The 14,707-nt window shown below is 40.4% G+C and overlaps 1 protein-coding gene across 1 annotated transcript in view; it reads left to right on the top strand.

Moving 5' to 3' along the window:
* Nucleotides 1–14,707, top strand: part of SPOCK3 (SPARC (osteonectin), cwcv and kazal like domains proteoglycan 3) — a 672,113-nt gene that overhangs the window by 279,287 nt on the left and 378,119 nt on the right. Inside the window, exon 3 of the mRNA XM_053703805.1 lies at nt 8,370–8,415. Coding sequence (XP_053559780.1) covers nt 8,370–8,415 — 46 coding nt within the window. The remainder of the gene's footprint in view (nt 1–8,369; nt 8,416–14,707) is intronic.

The raw sequence follows: 14,707 nt of genomic DNA, 5'->3' as shown, positions 1-14,707 counted from the left end.
TGTATGTGTATGAGTGTGAATGCCCGTCCTTGTATGTGTATGCATGTGTATGCCTGTCCTTGTATGTGGGAGTGTGTATGCCTGTCCTTGTATGTTTGTGAGTGTGTATGCCTGTCCTTGTATGTGTGTGAGTGTGTATGCCTGTCCTTGTATGTGTGTGAGTGTATATGCCTGTCCTTGTATGTGTATGCATGCGTATGCCTGTCCTTGTATGTGTGTGAGTGTGTATGCCTGTCCTTGTATGTGTGTGTGTGTGTGTGTGTGTGTGTATGCCTGTCCTTGTATGTGTGAGTGTGTATGCCTGTCCTTGTATGTGTGAGTGTGTATGCCTGTCCTTGTATGTTTGTGAGTGTGTATGCCTGTCCTTGTATGTGTGTGTGTGTATGCCTGCCCTTGTATGTGTGAGTGTGTATGCCTGTCCTTGTATGTGTGAGTGTGTATGCCTGTCCTTGTATGTGTGTGTGTGTGTGTGTATGCCTGTCCTTGTATGTGTGAGTGTGTATGCCTGTCCTTGTATGTGTGAGTGTGTATGCCTGTCCTTGTATGTTTGTGAGTGTGTATGCCTGTCCTTGTATGTTTGTGAGTGTGTATGCCTGTCATTGTATGTGTGTGAGTGTGTATGCCTGTCCTTGTATGTGTGTGTGTGTATGCCTGCCCTTGTATGTGTGAGTGTGTATGCCTGTCCTTGTATGTGTGAGTGTGTATGCCTGTCCTTGTATGTTTGTGAGTGTGTATGCCTGCCCTTGTATGTGTGTGAGTGTGTATGCCTGTCCTTGTATGTGTGTGAGTGTGTATGCCTGTCCTTGTATGTGTATGCATGTGTATGCCTGTCCTTGTATGTGTGTGAGTGTGTATGCCTGTCCTTGTATGTATATTCATGTGTATGCCTGTCCTTGTATGTGTGTGAGTGTGTATGCCTGTCCTTGTATGTGTATTCATGTGTATGACTGTCCTTGTATGTGTGTGAGTGTGTATGCCTGTCCTTGTATGTGTGTGAGTGTGTATGCCTGTCCTTGTATGTGTATTCATGTGTATGCCTGTCCTTGTATGTGTGTGAGTGTGTATGCCTGTCCTTGTATGTGTATTCATGTGTATGCCTGTCCTTGTATGTGTATGAGTGTGAATGCCCGTCCTTGTATGTGTATGCATGTGTATGCCTGTCCTTGTATGTGGGAGTGTGTATGCCTGTCCTTGTATGTTTGTGAGTGTGTATGCCTGTCCTTGTATGTGTGTGAGTGTGTATGCCTGTCCTTGTATGTGTGTGAGTGTATATGCCTGTCCTTGTATGTGTATGCATGCGTATGCCTGTCCTTGTATGTGTGTGAGTGTGTATGCCTGTCCTTGTATGTGTGTGTGTGTGTGTGTGTGTGTATGCCTGTCCTTGTATGTGTGAGTGTGTATGCCTGTCCTTGTATGTGTGAGTGTGTATGCCTGTCCTTGTATGTTTGTGAGTGTGTATGCCTGTCCTTGTATGTGTGTGTGTATGCCTGCCCTTGTATGTGTGAGTGTGTATGCCTGTCCTTGTATGTGTGAGTGTGTATGCCTGTCCTTGTATGTGTGTGTGTGTGTGTGTATGCCTGTCCTTGTATGTGTGAGTGTGTATGCCTGTCCTTGTATGTGTGAGTGTGTATGCCTGTCCTTGTATGTTTGTGAGTGTGTATGCCTGTCCTTGTATGTTTGTGAGTGTGTATGCCTGTCATTGTATGTGTGTGAGTGTGTATGCCTGTCCTTGTATGTGTGTGTGTGTATGCCTGCCCTTGTATGTGTGAGTGTGTATGCCTGTCCTTGTATGTGTGAGTGTGTATGCCTGTCCTTGTATGTTTGTGAGTGTGTATGCCTGCCCTTGTATGTGTGTGAGTGTGTATGCCTGTCCTTGTATGTGTGAGTGTGTATGCCTGTCCTTGTATGTGTGTGAGTGTGTATACCTGTCCTTGTATGTGTGTGAGTGTGTATGCCTGTCCTTTTATGTGTGTGAGTGTGTATGCCTGTCCTTGTATGTGTGTGAGTTTGTATGCCTGTCCTTGTATGTGTGAGTGTGTATGCCTGTCCTTGTATGTGTGAGAGTGTGTATGCCTGTCCTTGTATGTGTGTGTGAGTATGCCTGTCCTTGTATGTGTGTTAGTGCGTATGCCTGTCCTTGTATGTGTGTGAGTGTGTATGCCTGTCCTTGTATGTGTATGAGTGTGTATGCCTGTCCTTGTATGTGTGTGAGTGTGTATGCCTGTTCTTGTATGTGTATTCATGTGTATGCCTGTCCTTGTATGTGTGTGAGTGTGTATACCTGTCCTTGTATGTGTATGCATGTGTATGCCTGTCCTTGTATGTGTGTGAGTGTGTATGCCTGTCCTTGTATGTGTGTGAGTGTGTATGCCTGTCCTTGTATGTGTGAGTGTGTATGCCTGTCCTTGTGTATGTGTGTGAGTGTGTATGCCTGTCCTTGTATGTGTGTGAGTGTGTATGCCTTTCCTTGTATGTGTGTGTGTATGCCTGTCCTTGTATGTGTGTGAGTGTGTATGCCTGTCCTTGTATGTGTGTGAGTGTGTATGCCTGTCCTTGTATGTGTGTGAGTGTGTATGCCTGTCTTTGTGTGTGTGAGTGTGTATGCCTGTCCTTGTATGTGTGTGAGTGTGTATGCCTGTCCTTGTATGTGTGTGAGTGTGTATGCCTGTCCTTGTATGTGTGAGTGTGTATGCCTGTCCTTGTATGTGTGAGTGTGTATGCCTGTCCTTTTATGTGTATGAGTGTGTGTGCCTGTCCTTGTATGTGTGAGTGTGTATGCCTGTCCTTGTATGTGTATGCATGTAAGTGTGCACAATTTCAGTTTTTAAGTCAGTATTCATAAATATAACACAGAAACAAAGTAAATAAAATTGCTTGATAAGAACAATTTGTTTACTTCCTGCAAAGACACAAAGTCAGCTCCAAAGCAGCAATGCACTACTGGGAGCTAGCTGAAAACATCTGTTGAGCAAATAAAGAAAGGCATTGTGTAGACACCGAACACCAACTAGTTCTCAGGGGTGCATTGCTGCTCTTTAACCTACCTAGCAATGCTTATCAACAAAGGATACTAAGAAAAACTAAGGCCTAGATTTGGAGTTTGGCGTTAGCCGTGAAAACCAGCGTTAGAGGCTCCTAACGCTGGTTTTAGGCTACCGCCGGTATTTGGAGTCAGTGATTAAAGGGTCTAACGCTCACTTTTCAGCCGCGACTTTTCCATACCGCAGATCCCCTTACGTCAATTGCGTATCCTATCTTTTCAATGGGATCTTTCTAACTCCGGTATTTAGAGTCGTTTCTGAAGTGAGCGTTAGAGCTCTAACGATAAAACTCCAGCCGCCGGAAAATAGCAGGAGTTAAGAGCTTTCTGGGCTAACGCCGGTTCTTAAAGCTCTTAACTACTGTACCCTAAAGTACACTAACACCCATAAACTACCTATGTACCCCTAAACCGAGGTCCCCCCCACATCGCCGCCACTCGATTTAAATTTTTTAACCCCTAATCTGCCGACCGCCACCTACGTTATACTTATGTACCCCTAATCTGCTGCCCCTAACCCCGCCGACCCCTGTATTACATTTATTAACCCCTAACCTGCCCCCCACAACGTCGCCGCCAGCTACTTACAATAATTAACCCCTAATCTTCCGACCGCAAAGCGCCGCCACCTACGTTATCCTTATGTACCCCTAATCTGCTGCCCCTAACATCGCCGACCCCTATATTATATTTATTAACCCCTAATCTGCCCCCCTCAACGTCGCCGACACCTGCCTACACTTATTAACCCCTAATCTGCCGAGCGGACCTGAGCGCTACTATAATAAAGTTATTAACCCCTAATCCGCCTCACTAACCCTATCATAAATAGTATTAACCCCTAATCTGCCCTCCCTAACATCGCCGACACCTACCTTCAATTATTAACCCCTAATCTGACGACCGGAGCTCATCGCTACTATAATAAATGGATTAACCCCTAAAGCTAAGTCTAACCCTAACACTAACACCCCCCTAACTTAAATATAATTTACATCTAACGAAATTAATTAACTCTTATTAAATAACTTATTCCTATTTAAAGCTAAATACTTACCTGTAAAATAAATCCTAATATAGCTACAATATAAATTATAATTATATTATAGCTATTTTAGGATTAATATTTATTTTACAGTCAACTTTGTAATTATTTTAACCAGGTACAATAGCTATTAAATAGTTAAGAACTATTTAATAGTTACCTAGTTAAAATAATAACAAATTTACCTGTAAAATAAATCCTAACCTAAGATATAATTAAACCTAACACTACCCTATCAATAAATTAATTAAATAAACTACCTACAATTACCTACAATTAACCTAACACTACACTATCAATAAATTAATTAAACACAATTCCTACAAATAAATACAATTAAATAAACTAGCTAAAGTACAAAAAATAAAAAAGAACTAAGTTACAAAAAATAAAAAAATATTTACAAACATCAGAAAATTATTACAACAATTTTAAACTAATTACACCTACTCTAAGCCCCCTAATAAAATAACAAAGACCCCCAAAATAAAAAAATGCCCTACCCTATTCTAAATTAAAAAAGTTAAAAGCTCTTTTACCTTACCAGCCCTGAACAGGGCCCTTTGCGGGGCATGCCCCAAGAATTTCAGCTCTTTTGCCTGTAAAAAAAACACATACAATACCCCCCCCAACATTACAACCCACCACCCACATACCCCTAATCTAACCCAAACCCCCCTTAAATAAACCTAACACTAAGCCCCTGAAGATCTTCCTACCTTGTCTTCACCATCCAGGTATCACCGATCCGTCCTGGCTCCAACATCTTCATCCAACCCAAGCGGGGGTTGGCGATCCATCATCCGGTGGCTGAAGAGGTCCAGAAGAGGCTCCAAAGTCTTCCTCCTATCCGGCAAGAAGAGGACATCCGGACCGGCAAACATCTTCTCCAAGCGGCATCTTCGATCTTCTTGCATCCGGTGCGGAGCGGGTCCATCTTGAAGCAGGCGACGCGGATCCATCCTCTTCTTCCGTTGTCTCCCGACGAATGACGGTTCCTTTAAGGGACGTCATCCAAGATGGCGTCCCTTGAATTCCGATTGGCTGATAGGATTCTATCAGCCAATCGGAATTAAGGTAGGAATATTCTGATTGGATGATGGAATCAGCCAATCAGAATCAAGTTCAATCCTATTGGCTGATCCAATCAGCCAATCAGATTGAGCTCGCATTCTATTGGCTGATCGGAACAGCCAATAGAATGCGAGCTCAATCTGATTGGCTCATTGGATCAGCCAATCGGATTGAACTTGATTCTGATTGGCTGATTCCATCAGCCAATCAGAATATTCCTACCTTAATTCCGATTGGCTGATAGAATCCTATCAGCCAATCGGAATTCAAGGGACGCCATCTTGGATGACGTCCCTTAAAGGAACCGTCATTCGTCGGGAGACAACGGAAGAAGAGGATGGATCCGCGTCGCCTGCTTCAAGATGGACCCGCTCCGCACCGGATGCAAGAAGATCGAAGATGCCGCTTGGAGAAGATGTTTGCCGGTCCGGATGTCCTCTTCTTGCCGGATAGGAGGAAGACTTTGGAGCCTCTTCTGGACCTCTTCAGCCACCGGATGATGGATCGCCAACCCCCGCTTGGGTTGGATGAAGATGTTGGAGCCAGGACGGATCGGTGATACCTGGATGGTGAAGACAAGGTAGGAAGATCTTCAGGGGCTTAGTGTTAGGTTTATTTAAGGGGGGTTTGGGTTAGATTAGGGGTATGTGGGTGGTGAGTTGTAATGTTGGGGGGGGGGTATTGTATGTGTTTTTTTTACAGGCAAAAGAGCTGAAATTCTTGGGGTATGCCCCGCAAAGGGCCCTGTTCAGGGCTGGTAAGGTAAAAGAGCTTTTAACTTTTTTAATTTAGAATAGGGTAGGGCATTTTTTTTATTTTGGGGGTCTTTGTTATTTTATTAGGGGGCTTAGAGTAGGTGTAATTAGTTTAGAATTGTTGTAATAATTTTCTGATGTTTGTAAATATTTTTTTATTTTTTTGTAACTTAGTTCTTTTTTATTTTTTGTACTTTAGCTAGTTTATTTAATTGTATTTATTTGTAGGAATTGTGTTTAATTAATTTATTGATAGTGTAGTGTTAGGTTAATTGTAGGTAATTGTAGGTAGTTTATTTAATTAATTTATTGATAGGGTAGTGTTAGGTTTAATTATATCTTAGGTTAGGATTTATTTTACAGGTAAATTTGTTATTATTTTAACTAGGTAACTATTAAATAGTTCTTAACTATTTAATAGCTATTGTACCTGGTTAAAATAATTACAAAGTTGACTGTAAAATAAATATTAATCCTAAAATAGCTATAATATAATTATAATTTATATTGTAGCTATATTAGGATTTATTTTACAGGTAAGTATTTAGCTTTAAATAGGAATAAGTTATTTAATAAGAGTTAATTAATTTCGTTAGATGTAAATTATATTTAAGTTAGGGGGGTGTTAGTGTTAGGGTTAGACTTAGCTTTAGGGGTTAATCCATTTATTATAGTAGCGATGAGCTCCGGTCGTCAGATTAGGGGTTAATAATTGAAGGTAGGTGTCGGCGATGTTAGGGAGGGCAGATTAGGGGTTAATACTATTTATGATAAGGTTAGTGAGGCGGGTTAGGGGTTAATAACTTTATTATAGTAGCGGTGCGGTCCGCTCGGCAGATTAGGGGTTAATAAGTGTAGGCAGGTGTCGGCGACGTTGTGGGGGGCAGATTAGGGGTTAATAAATATAATATAGGGGTCGGCGATGTTAGGGCAGCAGATTAGGGGTACATAGGGATAACGTAGGTTGCAGCGGTTTACGGAGCGGCAGATTAGGGGTTAAAAAAAATATGCAGGGGTCAGCGATAGCGGGAGTGGCAGATTAGGGGTTAATAAGTGTAAGGTTAGGGGTGTTTAGACTCGGGGTACATGTTAGAGTGTTAGGTGCAGACGTAGGAAGTGTTTCCCCATAGGAAACAATGGGGCTGCGTTAGGAGCTGAACGCTGCTTTTTTGCAGGTGTTAGGTTTTTTTTCAGCTCAAACAGCCCCATTGTTTCCTATGGGGATATCGTGCACGAGCACGTTTTTGAGGCTGGCCACGTCCGTAAGCAACTCTGGTATCGAGAGTTGCATTTGCGGTAAAAATGCTCTACGCTCCTTTTTTGGAGCCTAACGCAGCATTTGTTTGAACTCTCGATACCAGAGTTAAATTTATGGTGCGGCCAGAAAAAAGCCCGCGGAGCGTTAACAGCCCATCTACCGCCAAACTCCAAATCTAGGCCTTAGTAAATTCAATTTAATGACAAAGTAAATTGAAAAGTTTCTTAAAAATAGTATGTTATATCAGAAGCACTACAGAGGGATAAACAGATAGAGAGAGATTGCTAGCAGGTAGATAGATAGATAGATAGATAGATAGATAGATAGATAGATAGATAAAGACATATAGAGAGATAGATAAATAGATAGAGAGATAGATACATAGATAGATACAGATATATTTAGAGATATAGGTAGGTAGGTAGATAGATAGATGATAGATAGATAGATAGATAGATAGATAGATAGATAGATAGATGTATATATAGTGAGATAGATGTATATATAGATAAATAGATAGATATATGCAGTCAGATATAGATAGATATATATAGATATATAGATAGATAGATAGATAGATAGATAGATAGATAGATAGATAGATAGATAGATAGATAGATGGATAGTAAGAGAGATTGAGAGATGCTGACAGATAGATAGATAGATAGATAGATCAATAGATAGATCGATAAATATATGGATAGTTAGTGAGATAGGTAGATAGATATAGATAGATAGATAGATAGATAGATAGATAGATAGATAGATAGATAGATGGATATATAGATAGATGCAGACAGACAGAGAGATAGATAGATAAAGATAGATAGATAGATAGATAGATAGATAGATAGATAGATAGATAATAGATACATAGATGATAGACAGATAGAGATAGATAGACATAGACATATATTGATAGATAGATGATAGATAATAATTGCATCATTTGTTTGCCATTACAAAAACAGAACATAAACATTTTTTTGTATAAATCTACTTTTATATTATTGTCAGTTACTGAACTTTAATCCTGTTTTATTTATTTTGTTGGCTTGCCCACTCAGGAAGTGGAGGTTTGTATCATTTTTCTTATTCTATTTACATAATGAAAAATACATTGCATGGTGTTAATTTCTTCAAAACTAGAGACCTATATTCATGAAATATGTTTGTTTATATTTTTTCTATCTTTAGGATGATTATTTCCGATCTTGGAATCCTGTCAAACCCTTTGATCAAGGTAAGATTTATTATTTATGTTTAAAAAGCTTATTACTTATATTTATTCATATTTTTTAACTTTTTTGACTGCCTGAGGGTATGAGGAAAACATTGCTAAGCATCATAACTAAATATACACATACAGTATACAACAGAAGTGAGTACTCCCCAGTGCAATATCGCTTAAATGTCATTCAAAATGGTATAACCTAACAGTATTTCTATGTTTCACAGTAGGGTGTTTGCTTTTATGTAAAATTAAAAACTAAGGCCTAGATTTGGAGTTCGGCGGTAGCCGTCAAAACCAGCGTTAGAGGCTCCTAACGCTGGTTTTGGCCGCCCGCTGGTATTTGGAGTCAGTCATTAAAGGGTCTAACGCTCACTTTTCAGCCGCGACTTTTCCATACCGCAGATCCCCCTACGCCATTTGCGTAGCCTATCTTTTCAATGGGATCTTTCTAACGCCGGTATTTAGAGTCGTTTCTGAAGTGAGCGTTAGAGCTCTAACGACAAGATTCCAGCCGCCTGAAAATAGCAGGAGTTAAGAGCTTTCTGGCTAACGCCGGTTTATAAAGCTCTTAACTACTGTACCCTAAAGTACACTAACACCCATAAACTACCTATGTACCCCTAAACCGAGGTCCCCCCACACCGCCGCCACTCGATTAAAATTTTTAACCCCTAATCTGCCGACCGCCACCTACGTTATACTTATGTACCCCTAATCTGCTGCCCCTAACCCCGCCGACCCCAGTATTACATTTATTAACCCCTAACTTGCCCCCCACAACGTCGCCGCCAGCTACTTAAAATAATTAACCCCTAATCTTCCGACCGCAAATCGCCGCCACCTACGTTATCCCTATGTACCCCTAATCTGCTGCCCTAACATCGCAGACCCCTATATTATATTTATTAACCCCTAATCTGCCCCCCTCAACGTCGCCTCCACCTGCCTACACTTATTAACCCCTAATCTGCCGAGCGGACCTGAGCGCTACTATAATAAATGTATTAACCCCTAATCCGCCTCACTAACCCTATCATAAATAGTATTAACCCCTAATCTGCCCTCCCTAACATCGCCGACACCTAACTTCAATTATTAACCCCTAATCTGCCGACCGGAGCTCACCGCTATTCTAATAAATGTATTAACCCCTAAAGCTAAGTCTAACCCTAACACTAACACCCCCCTAAGTTAAATATAATTTTTATCTAACGAAATAAATTAACTCTTATTAAATAAATTATTCCTATTTAAAGCTAAATACTTACCTGTAAAATAAACCCTAATATAGCTACAATATAAATTATAATTATATTATAGCTATTTTAGGATTAATATTTATTTTACAGGCAACTTTGTTATTATTTTAACCAGGTAAAATAGCTATTAAATAGTTAAGAACTATTTAATAGTTACCTAGTTAAAATAATAACAAATTTACCTGTAAAATAAATCCTAACCTAAGTTATAATTAAACCTAACACTACCCTATCAATAAAATAATTAAATAAACTACCTACAATTACCTACAATTAACCTAACACTACACTATCAATAAATTAATTAAACACAATTCCTACAAATAAATACAATTAAATAAACTAGCTAAAGTACAAAAAATAAAAAAGAACTAAGTTACAGAAAATAAAAAAATATTTACAAACATAAGAAAAATATTACAACAATTTTAAACTAATTACACCTACTCTAAGCCCCCTAATAAAATAACAAAGACCCCCAAAATAAAAAATTCCCTACCCTATTCTAAATTAAAAAAGTTACAAGCTCTTTTACCTTACCAGCCCTGAACAGGGCCCTTTGCGGGGCATGCCCCAAGAATTTCAGCTCTTTTGCCTGTAAAAAAAAACATACAATACCCCCCCCCCAACATTACAACCCACCACCCACATACCCCTAATCTAACCCAAACCCCCCTTAAATAAACCTAACACTAAGCCCCTGAAGATCTTCCTACCTTGTCTTCACCATCCAGGTATCACCGATCCGTCCTGGCTCCAAGATCTTCATCCAACCCAAGCGGGTGTTGGCGATCCATAATCCGGTGCTGAAGAGGTCCAGAAGAGGCTCCAAAGTCTTCCTCCTATCCGGCAAGAAGAGGACATCCGGACCGGCAAACATCTTCTCCAAGCGGCATCTTCGATCTTCTTCCATCCGGAGCGAAGCGGCAGGATCCTGAAGACCTCCAGCGCGGAACATCCATCCGGACCGACGACTGAACGACGAATGACTGTTCCTTTAAGGGACGTCATCCAAGATGGCGTCCCTCGAATTCCGATTGGCTGATAGGATTCTATCAGCCAATCGGAATTAAGGTAGGAATTTTCTGATTGGCTGATGGAATCAGCCAATCAGAATCTAGTTCAATCCGATTGGCCGATCCAATCAGCCAATCAGATTGAGCTCGCATTCTATTGGCTGATCGGAACAGCCAATAGAATGCGAGCTCAATCTGATTGGCTGATTGGATCAGCCAATCGGATTGAACTTGATTCTGATTGGCTGATTCCATCAGCCAATCAGAAAATTCCTACCTTAATTCCGATTGGCTGATAGAATCCTATCAGCCAATCGGAATTCGAGGGACGCCATCTTGGATGACGTCTCTTAAAGGAACAGTCATTCGTCGTTCAGTCGTCGGTCCGGATGGATGTTCCGCGCTGGAGGTCTTCAGGATCCTGCCGCTTCGCTCCGGATGGAAGAAGATCGAAGATGCCGCTTGGAGAAGATGTTTGCCGGTCCGGATGTCCTCTTCTTGCCGGATAGGAGGAAGACTTTGGAGCCTCTTCTGGACCGGATTATGGATCGCCAACCCCCGCTTGGGTTGGATGAAGATCTTGGAGCCAGGACGGATCGGTGATACCTGGATGGTGAAGACAAGGTAGGAAGATCTTCAGGGGCTTAGTGTTAGGTTTATTTAAGGGGGGTTTGGGTTAGATTAGGGGTATGTGGGTGGTGGGTTGTAATGTTGGGGGGGGGTATTGTATGTTTTTTTTTACAGGCAAAAGAGCTGAAATTCTTGGGGCATGCCCCGCAAAGGGCCCTGTTCAGGGCTGGTAAGGTAAAAGAGCTTGTAACTTTTTTAATTTAGAATAGGGTAGGGATTTTTTTATTTTGGGGGGCTTTGTTATTTTATTAGGGGGCTTAGAGTAGGTGTAATTAGTTTAAAATTGTTGTAATATTTTTCTTATGTTTGTAAATATTTTTTTATTTTCTGTAACTTAGTTCTTTTTTATTTTTTGTACTTTAGCTAGTTTATTTAATTGTATTTATTTGTAGGAATTGTGTTTAATTAATTTATTGATAGTGTAGTGTTAGGTTAATTGTAGGTAATTGTAGGTAGTTTATTTAATTATTTTATTGATAGGGTAGTGTTAGGTTTAATTATAACTTAGGTTAGGATTTATTTTACAGGTAATTTTGTTATTATTTTAACTAGGTAACTATTAAATAGTTCTTAACTATTTAATAGCTATTGTACCTGGTTAAAATACATACAAAGTTACCTGTAAAATAAATATTAATCCTAAAATAGCTATAATATAATTATAATTTATATTGTAGCTATATTAGGATTTATTTTACAGGTAAGTATTTAGCTTTAAATAGGAATAAGTTATTTAATAAGAGTTAATTTATTTCGTTAGATAAATATTATATTTAACTTAGGGGGGTGTTAGTGTTAGGGTTAGACTTAGCTTTAGGGGTTAATCCATTTATTAGAATAGCGGTGAGCTCCGATCGGAAGATTAGGGGTTAATAATTGAAGTTAGGTGTCGGCGATGTTAGGGAGGGCAGATTATTGGTTAATACTATTTATTATAGGGTTAGTGAGGCGGATTAGGGGTTAATAACTTTATTATAGTAGCGCTCAGGTCCGCTCGGCAGATTAGGGGTTAATAAGTGTAGGCAGGTGGAGGCGACGTTGTGGGGGGCAGGTTAGGGGTTAATAAATATAATATAGGGGTCGGCGGTGTTAGAGGTAGCAGATTAGGGGTACATAGGGATAACGTAGGTGGCGGCGGTTTACGGAGCGGCAGATTAGGGGTTTAAAAAAATATGCAGGGGTCAGCGATAGCGGGGGCGGCAGATTAGGGGTTAATAAGTGTAAGGTTAGGGGTGTTTAGACTCGGGGTACATGTTAGAGTGTTAGGTGCAGACGTAGGAAGTGTTTCCCCCCTAGCAAACAATGGGGCTGCGTTAGGAGCTGAACGCTGCTTTTTTGCAGGTGTTAGGTTTTTTTTCAGCTCAAACAGCCCCATTGTTTCCTATGGGAGAATCGTGCACGAGCACGTTTTTGAGGCCGGCCGCGTCCGTAAGCAACTCTGGTATCGAGAGTTGCATTTGCGGTAAAAATGCTCTACGCTCCTTTTTTGGAGCCTAACGCAGCATTTGTTTGAACTCTCGATACCAGAGTTAATTTTATGGTGCGGCCAGAAAAAAGCCTGCGGAGCGTTAACAGCCCTTTTACCGCCGAACTCCAAATCTAGGCCTAACAGTTTAGATTTACTATATTAAAAATACTGACCCCAAAGCAGAAAATCAATGCAACAAAAATCAGTGCACCTTTCATTACTGAGATTCAAATCTTTCATTTTTTTCAATACTTTGCGTGTCCACCTTTATTTTTGATGACAGGCTCAATCCTCCTTTGCATAGAGGAAAACAGTGTGATACAAATTTCTGGATAGATGTTCTGTCCATCAGAGATAAAAAGAAATTCAGCTGCTCTTTGCTGGAGGGGTTGTGTTGCTCTGCCATTCTCTTTAAAATACCCCAAAGGTGTTCTAATGGATTCAAGTCAGGTGACATACTTGGCCAGGTCATAGTTTTCACTTGTTTCTCCTTTAGAAACTCCTTTGTGATTTTGGCAGTGGGCTTTGGATCGTTATCATGCTGGAATATTCGTTCTGTGCCAAACTTCTGGAGACTGGGAGTCATCTTGTCAGCCAGTATGTTGGTATATTGCAGGCATTTATGGTGCCATCTATAAATGTCATCTCCCCAACACCTTTTGCAGTCATGCAGCTCCATATCGTCACACTCCCACCTCTATGATTCACTGTTGGGACTATGCATTCACTGTAATAATCCTGACCAGGTTCACACCAAACATGATACAATTTTGAATAATTTTATATTTAAGTGATATTGCCCAGGGGTTTACTCACTTCTGTTGTATACTGTATCTGGCAGAACTTTTTTTATTTCGACAATAAAGTACATAATAGTAATTTCTTTCATTTACTCTGTTTTCTTTTGTTTTAAACTGAAAGGTTACTTCCTAACCTGAGACCCAATCATTTTCTTTCATGATTCAGATAGATCATACAATTTTAAACAACTTTTCAATTTACTTCAATTATCGAATTTGCTAACGGCTAGATTTAGAGTTTTGTCGGTAACGACCCGCGTATCTAACGCTGGCTTTTTTCTGGCCGCACCTTTAAAATAACTCTGGTATTGAGAGTCCACAGAATGGCTGCGTTAGGCTCCAAAAAAGGAGCGTAGAGCATATTTAACGCAACTTCAACTCTCGATACCAGAGTTGCTTACGGACGCGGCCAGCCTCAAAAACGTGCTCGTACACGATTCCCCCATAGGAAACAATGGGGCTGTTTGAGCTGAAAAAAAACCTAACACCTGCAAAAAAGCCGCGTTCAGCTCCTAACGCAGCACCATTGTTTCCTATGGGGAAACACTTCCTACTTCTGCACCTAACACTCTAACATATAACCTTACACTTATTAACCCCTATTCTGCCGCCCCCGCTATCGCTGACCCCTGTATATTATTTTTAACCCCTAATCTGCCGCTCCGTAAACCGCCGCTACTTACATTATCCCTATGTACCCCTAATCTGCTGCCCCTAACACCGCCGACCCCTATATTATATTTATTAACCCCTAATCTGCCCCCACAACGTCGCCTCCACCTGCCTACACTTATTAACCCCTAATCTGCCGAGCGGACCGCACCGCTATTATTATAAAGTTATTAACCCCTAATCCGCCTCACTAACCCTATAATAAATAGTATTAACCCCTAATCTGCCCTCCCTAACATCGCCGACACCTAACTTCAATTATTAACCCCTAATCTGCCGACTGGAGCTCACCGCTATTCTAATAAATGTATTAACCCCTAAAGCTAAGTCTAACCCTAACACTAACACCCCCCTAAATTAAATATAATTTTAATCTAACGAAATTAATTAACTCTTATTAAATAAATTATTCCTATTTAAATCTAAATACTAACTGTAAAATAAATCCTAATATAG

This window comes from Bombina bombina, chromosome 2 (genome assembly GCF_027579735.1).
Source record: "Bombina bombina isolate aBomBom1 chromosome 2, aBomBom1.pri, whole genome shotgun sequence".
NCBI classification, from domain to species: Eukaryota; Metazoa; Chordata; class Amphibia; order Anura; family Bombinatoridae; genus Bombina; species Bombina bombina.
This window is presented reverse-complemented; position numbering and strand designations above follow the sequence as displayed.